This window comes from Neoarius graeffei, chromosome 15 (assembly GCF_027579695.1).
Source record: "Neoarius graeffei isolate fNeoGra1 chromosome 15, fNeoGra1.pri, whole genome shotgun sequence".
NCBI classification, from domain to species: domain Eukaryota; kingdom Metazoa; phylum Chordata; class Actinopteri; order Siluriformes; family Ariidae; genus Neoarius; species Neoarius graeffei.
In genome coordinates, this window is record NC_083583.1 from 57,954,162 (window position 1) to 57,961,359 (window position 7,198).

General features: G+C 40.7%; 1 protein-coding gene across 1 annotated transcript; it reads right to left on the minus strand.

Moving 5' to 3' along the window:
• Positions 1-1,829: 1,829 nt before the first annotated feature.
• On the minus strand, positions 1,830-4,317 carry LOC132899655 (keratin, type I cytoskeletal 50 kDa-like). The gene is made up of 7 exons (XM_060941705.1): positions 3,745-4,317; positions 3,479-3,561; positions 3,216-3,372; positions 2,922-3,083; positions 2,644-2,769; positions 2,288-2,508; positions 1,830-2,069 (listed from the first exon to the last, which is right to left on the minus strand). Exons 1-7 carry the CDS (start codon positions 4,258-4,260, stop codon positions 1,979-1,981), a joined length of 1,356 nt encoding a protein of 451 aa, XP_060797688.1. The 5' UTR covers positions 4,261-4,317; the 3' UTR covers positions 1,830-1,978.
• Between the last annotated feature and the right edge of the window lie 2,881 nt (positions 4,318-7,198).

Below are 7,198 nucleotides of genomic sequence, written 5' to 3' on the forward strand. Positions count from 1 at the left end.
AGAGCAAGGCGTGTAATGGTCAGCGAGGTCAGAAAGGACCCCAGGGTAACTTCTAAGCAACTGAAGGCCTCTCTCACATTGGCTAATGTTAATGTTCATGAGTCCACCATCAGGAAAACACTGAACAACAATGGTGTGCATGGCAGGGCTGCAAGGAGAAAGCCACTGCTCTCCAAAAAGAACATTGCTGCTTGTCTACAGTCTGCTAAAGATCATGTGCACAAGCCAGAAGGCTATTGGACAAATGTTTTGTGGACGGATGAGACCAAAATAGAACTTTTTGGTTTAAATGAGAAGCGTTATGTTTGGAGAAAGGAAAACACTGCATTCCAGCATAAGAACCTTATCCCATCTGTGAAACATGGTGGTGGTAGTATCATGGTTTGGGCCTGTTTTGCTGCATCTGGGCCAGGATGGCTTGCCATCATTGATGGAACAATGAATTCTGAATTATACCAGCGAATTCTAAAGGAAAATGTCAGGACATCTGTCCATGAACTGAATCTCAAGAGAAGGTGGGCCATGCAGCAAGACAACGGCCCTAAGCACACAAGTTGTTCTACCAAAGAATGGTTAAAGTAGAATAAAGTTAATGTTTTGGAATGGCCAAGTCAAAGTCCTGACTTTAATCCAATCAAAATGTTGTGGAAGGACCTGAAGTGAGTAGTTCATGTGAGGAAACCCACCAACATCCCAGAGTTGAAGCTGTTCTGTATGGAGGAATGGGCTAAAATTCCTCCAAGCCAGTGTGCAGGACTGATCAACGGTTACCGCAAACATTTAGTTGCAGTTATCGCTGCACAAGGGGGTCACACCAGATACTGAAAGCAAAGGTTCACATACTTTTGCCACTCACAGATATGTAATATTGGATCATTTTCTTCAATAAATAAATGAGCAAGTATAATATTTCTGTCTCATTTGTTTAACTGGGTTCTCTTTCTCTACTTTTAGGACTTGTGTGAAAATCCGATGATGTTTTAGGTCATATTTATGCAGAAATATAGAAAATTCTAAAGGGTTCACAAACTTTCAAGCACCACTGTAATATATACATATATGTGCTATGGTGATGTGCACTGATTCATTGAAATTAAATAAAATGAAATTTATATATTAAATTTAAATAAAATTAATTAAAATGAAATGGGCAGCACGGTGGTGTAGTGGTTAGCGCTGTCGCCTCACAGCAAGAAGGTTCTGGGTTCAAGCCCAGTGGCCTATGGGGGCCTGCATGGGTTTCCTGTGGGTGCTCCAGGTCAGAGTAGGTAAAAATACCCAGCCACTGGGGTTGCATAAGCTAGTGCATACTTAATGCTGGTCCCAAGTCTGGATAGACTGGGGAGGGTTGCATCAGGAAGGGCATCTGGTGTAACAAAATTAAAAAACCTATGCGGATCATGACGATCCAATGTGGCAACCCCCTAACGGGAGCAACTGGAAGAAGAAGAAATAAAATGAAATAAAAAGACTTCCACAATGTAGTATTGTAGTTGGTGTTAAATCTTGAAAAAAAAAATCATGTTGTTTTCACAGGACTGTATGTCCCAGTACTTCTAGTAAGGTTCTTGTAAGGTAGTAGGGTAGTGTCCCTGTATCACAGTGAAAATGCATGTCATAAGCTGTGATTTTTACATAACATTTTTCAGAATATGTGGTATCTTGTTCTGTAATATTATTTTGTCATTGTAACTTATAACACCTGTAGTAGTTCTGCAATCGCACAATAGCAAATGGGACAATGTGATTTATTGGTGATTAATATTCCTAAAAATGTGATTCTTATACTGAATGGACATGGAGCATAATGAAAAGCAGGAGTCACTGTGTCATTGTGTCAACGAGTCATTTTATTCTCTCATTTTAGTGCAGATGATTTCACATGAGTCATGCATCTCTTGGTTTAATGTTGAAATTAAGATTGTATTTTGGTTGAAGTTAAGGTTGTATCATGGTGTTGAATGTTGCCACCCTGGATTTAAGCAGTTTTGGAGGACACCACTTTCCCATCAACCACCTCTTCCAAAATGGTCTTCACCAACACATTTGAGCCGCTTTTTGGTTTGATACTGTAATTACGAAAAACACAATTATATTAATGAAAAATGGTGGTTTAACTTTAGGGTGGTGCAGCAGGTACAGAAAATTTTTTCATGAATGCGAACAGGTTTTTCATGAATGAAAATAATGACTGTTCATTTGATTGACTTGAAACATTTTGGAAAAATCTAAAATGATTTAAAAAGCCATGTTGTGTTCATTTTCTTCATAGAGCATCTGCTCTTACCCGTCAGCCTCTCCATCCAACAGCCTCCTGTACTCAGCAATCTCCATCTCCAGCCGGGTCTTGATGTCCAGCAGAATCTTGTAGTCCTGAGCTTGCCTCTCTATATCAGCTCTGAGCCCCATCAGCTGCTGTTCCAATGATGTTACCTGATCTTGCAGTGCAGCTAGTTGCATGGAGTAGCGTGCCTCTGTATCTGCCAAAGTGTTCTCCAAAGACGCTTTCTGTGGCAGGATTGGGTTTAAAGGAGAGGAGGGAATGGCATTGGGAAAATGATGGTGATAGAGAAAAGTTAAAAAATTAAATTAATATTAAAACTGACATGCTCTAGTTTGCCAATAGAATACATTATGACTTACCATGCTGAGTTGGGATTGTAGCTCAATCTCCAGGCCTTGTAAAGTGCGCCTGACCTCAGTGATCTCCGACTTGGATGTTTCTAGATTTGCTGTGTTGGTGGCCACCTCTTTGTTCAGAGTATCGATCTGCACAGAAGCAGTAGTTGAGACTTAGCAGTATATTCCTGATGTAGTTCTTTCTTTAGATCAAAATAAATAAGCTCATGCTGAAAAAGTACGAAATTAGTGAGAAGCAGGAGTACCATGAACATATTACATATTTGTAATAATTCCTTCACCTTGCCCTGGAACCAGCTCTCTAGTTCACGTTGGTTCTTGGCAGTCACACCTTCATACTGCTCACGAATCTCAGCCAGGACATGGTTCAGGTCTTCTCCAGGTGCTGCGTCCACTTCCACATTCACACTACCTGTCATGGTACTACGCAATACTTCCAGTTCCTAGTTAGAAAGCATGTATGTGGTTGTGAGAAATGATCCCTGGATAAATTATGTACTTCAAATAAGAAATACATGTACTTGCTTTTGATAGCTCAAAACATCTGTGGGTTATTGTCCTGTCATAGGGCTCACCTCCTCGTGGTTTTTCTTGAGGAAGATCAACTCGTCCTTAAGGCCTTCAATCTGCATCTCCAGGTCTGACCTTGTCAGTGTCAGTTCATCCAGGAGTTTCCTAAGACCAACAATGTCTGCCTCCACTGACTGACGCAGGGCCAACTCATTCTCATACCTGAGAAGGAACACAGAGACTCTCAGAAACCCATTGTATGGTAGAGAGCCATATATTTAACCTACATAATTGAGTGTGAAAAGTCTGTAAAACATTGAACGCTTACTTGGTTCTGAAGTCATCTGCTGCCAGTTTAGCATTATCAATGCTCAGGTAGATGCTTCCATTATCTCTGGTAGCATCCTGTATCTGTAGAAGCATTAAAAAAAAAAAAAGGTAGTGCACAAAGTCTAATATTTAGTCAAAAACTAATTGGTTGTGTTTTTGCAGTAGGTCAAACTCACTGCAATAACATTTATCAAACATTCATAGACTTAAATATTTGTTCCATAGCCAAATCTATATACCAAGAAAAATTATGATAAATGGTACCTTATCCTGCAGGTCCTTTATGGTGATCTCGTAAGCAGAGTAGTCTCGGGCATCAGGGGAGGTCTTGTTTTCCATAAACTGTCTGATCTTCACTTCCAAGTCAGCATTGGCTTTCTCCAGGTTGCGCACCTTTTCCAGGTAGGATGACAGACGGTCATTCAGGTTCTGCATGGTGGCCTTCTCATTGGCTGCATTAATGCCCAGATCTTCACCACCAAACCCCAAGCCAAACCCTGCTCCTCCACCGCTTCCATAGCCAAAGCTTGCTCCACTGCCGATGCCAACTCCAAGACCTAGGCCAGCACTACCTCCACCACGATGCATGGAGACAGTGGAGATGCGTACACCAGATCCTCCAGAACCACCATGCATGCTGGGGGCACGTGGAGCCCTCAAGCTACTGCTACTGCTTATTACAGAACGCCGAGAGAGTCCACCTATACCAGAGCCCCGAAAGGAGCCTCCACTGAAGGACCCACCTGAGGTGCTAAAACTCTGGATGCCATAGCTGGTCATGGTTGCACTATAAAGCAAGGATTGGCTCTTTCCTGAGAAAGGGAGAGAGAATGCAGGACTAAGACAGAGGTTGGGGCTTTATATGTTGCCTTGCTGAGGGGAGGGTGAGTGGGATTGTAAGAAAAAAATCCACCTCTTTGCATTCCGCCCAGAATATGGCCAGGGGCAGAAGACTGAAGGTATGCATGCAGGATGATGCACTTAAAGTTGTGCAATTAACATTAAGATGACAATCATATTCTGTTATAATATTGTGGTGCATGAAAAGACTTGCACTAACAGAAGACATGCACAGATATGAATACTGTACGGGCCAACATTTTTGTCAACTCACATAGTGCCTCTAAGGCACGTTTATAGATGCTAACATTTCAAGGCTTTTCTCCTGTGTTGTTATGGTGAAATAACTGAATATCACAGCCCATTTTTACATGCATCAAGGGTGTCCTGTATTATGGCATAGTACTGTATCTCTGTAATGTGCTTTAAAGTCTATTGCTTAACATTTATATTCCCAAGACAACTAAGAGCTGGAGCAGGTCAACACTCATAAGCAGAAAATTAAAACCTCATTACAACATTGGCTGTTTTGCCTGGAATCAAGTCAAAATCCTCAGAACAGACCTCTTTTTGTCTTTATGTCATGTTCACCACTTTCCACAGTGGCATTCTGCAGTGTTTTGGCCCACGGCATTGATTCAGCTATATAATTGATTCTTTTTATTAGCAGGCTTACAGAGCATTTAAACTATAAAGTTTTTTTTTTCTGCAAGCTAAAGTAATTACCCATTATTTACCATTTCATGGCAATAAAACTACCAAATTTCACTGTCATGTTTAAGATCCAGATATATTTACTACACACTAACAAAATGCAGATGTGTTTTTTACAGCAAAGCTCCTTTCTATTATTGACATTCAGTTAGTAACGCCATATTAGAAACATTCTTGCTACTTATTTAAATGTGATCATCAAACTGTGCATGTACTATTATATGTGCACCATGTACTGGGGCAGAGAATATCTGAGTCAGAGTGTGTAAGGCTACAAAAGTCTTGTCAGAACAGTATGGGGAGCCTGCCCTGAAAAATTTCCACACATAAATTCTCTAGTGATGTGATCTCCACTTGCTTTGCCTCTCTGAACATGCCATAGCCTGCTGCTCCTTTTTCTATTTTTTTTCTTCTACTTCTCCTTTGACATAAAGAATGATTTTTCACGCATTTTTACAAATGAATAATGAGAAACTTTGAGATAGCAGATAATCACTTTACAAAGGTAATGCTTCTGTGACAGAGGTATTGCAAAATTATGATAAGTTGCATGTACATTCCTCTCCAAAAGTATTGGAATGGCAAGGCCAATTCTTTTGTTTTTGCAATACACTGAAGACATTTGGGTTTGATATGAAAAGATGAATATTTAATAGTTATTCCAAAAAATTGAGTCGTACATGAGCTGATAGCCAACGAGGCATGTAACACCGATTTGGCTGTAAGCCACGTAAGACGAGATTGAGTGGAATAATTGTTTCATTTTATCCACATTCACTGGATTTTGAAAAACAGAACATTTTTATTTTTTGCAAATTCGATAAATAAAAAAACTTTATATCAAACGTCCGACAAAATCATTTCCACTTAGCAGACATGTAGCAAATAGTATACATGTATAGTAAAATATTCAAATTTAATTTTTCTCTGAGCTTTTGAACCAGTCTAAAAAAAAATGCAACAAATTTTAATGTTTAAAGATGAAGAATGTAAACAAACCGGCAAAAGGACAGTAGCAATTTGAGAAATACAATAATAATTATTGAAAAATAAAAAAATATATGTTCTTACCATCAAATACTTTCATTCCATATTTTATTTCTTTTTTTGTATTTTGGGGGTTTTGTTTTCAAGTAGAGTTTTTATTTTGTCCTCAGTTGGTTCAGCTAAATGCTCCACCATTTTGTTTTTTTCTACTCACAGTATATGAGCTGATATCCTAGTAGTAGAGTAGCCAATCAGAGCATGCAATCGCTCATATCCAGTGAATGTGGATATAATAAAAGATGATAGATCAGAATTTCGGGCGGCACGGTGGTGTAGTGGTTAGCGCTGTCGCCTCACAGCAAGAAGGTCCGGGTTCGAGCCCCGTGGCCGACAAGGGCCTTTCTGTGTGGAGTTTGCATGTTCTGTCCGTGTGGGTTTCCTCCGGGCGCTCCGGTTTCCCCCAAAGACATGCAAGTTAGGTTAACTGGTGACTCTAAATTGACCGTGAGTGTGAATGGTTGTCTGTGTCTCAGCCCTGTGATGACCTGGCGACTTGTCCAGGGTGTACCCCGCCTTTCACCCGTAGTCAGCTGGGATAGGCTCCAGCTTGCCTGCGACCCTGTAGAAGGATAAAGCGGCTAGAGATGATGAGATCAGAATTCCAGCTTTCATTTCCTGAACGTTACATCTTGATGTGTTAAACAACTTAGAACATAGCACCTTTTGTTCAAGCCACCTACTGGAACATGTGACTAACAGATGTGTGTTGTTTCCTACATGTGTCCTGTTAGATTGATTTTTTAAACCACTGGTTCTCAATCCTGCTCCTGGGGCCCCTTGCTCTGCATATTTTCCATCTTTCCCTGCTCTACCTACCTGAATGAACTCATCAGTGGCACTTTTGATTAACTGAGCACACCTGGGGTGGCACAGTGGTGCAGTGGTTAGCACCGTAACCTCATAGCAAGAAGGTTTTGGGTGTGAGCCCTGTGGCCGATGGAGGCCTTTCTGTGTGGAGTTTGCATGTTCTCCCCATGTCTGCATGGGTTTCCTCCGGGTGCTCCGGTTTCCTCCACAGTCCAAAGACATGCACTACTCTAAATTGCCCATAGGTATGTATGGTTGAGTGGAGAAAACCTGCATAATAATTCAGTAGAAGGCAATGGGAAACCACTAC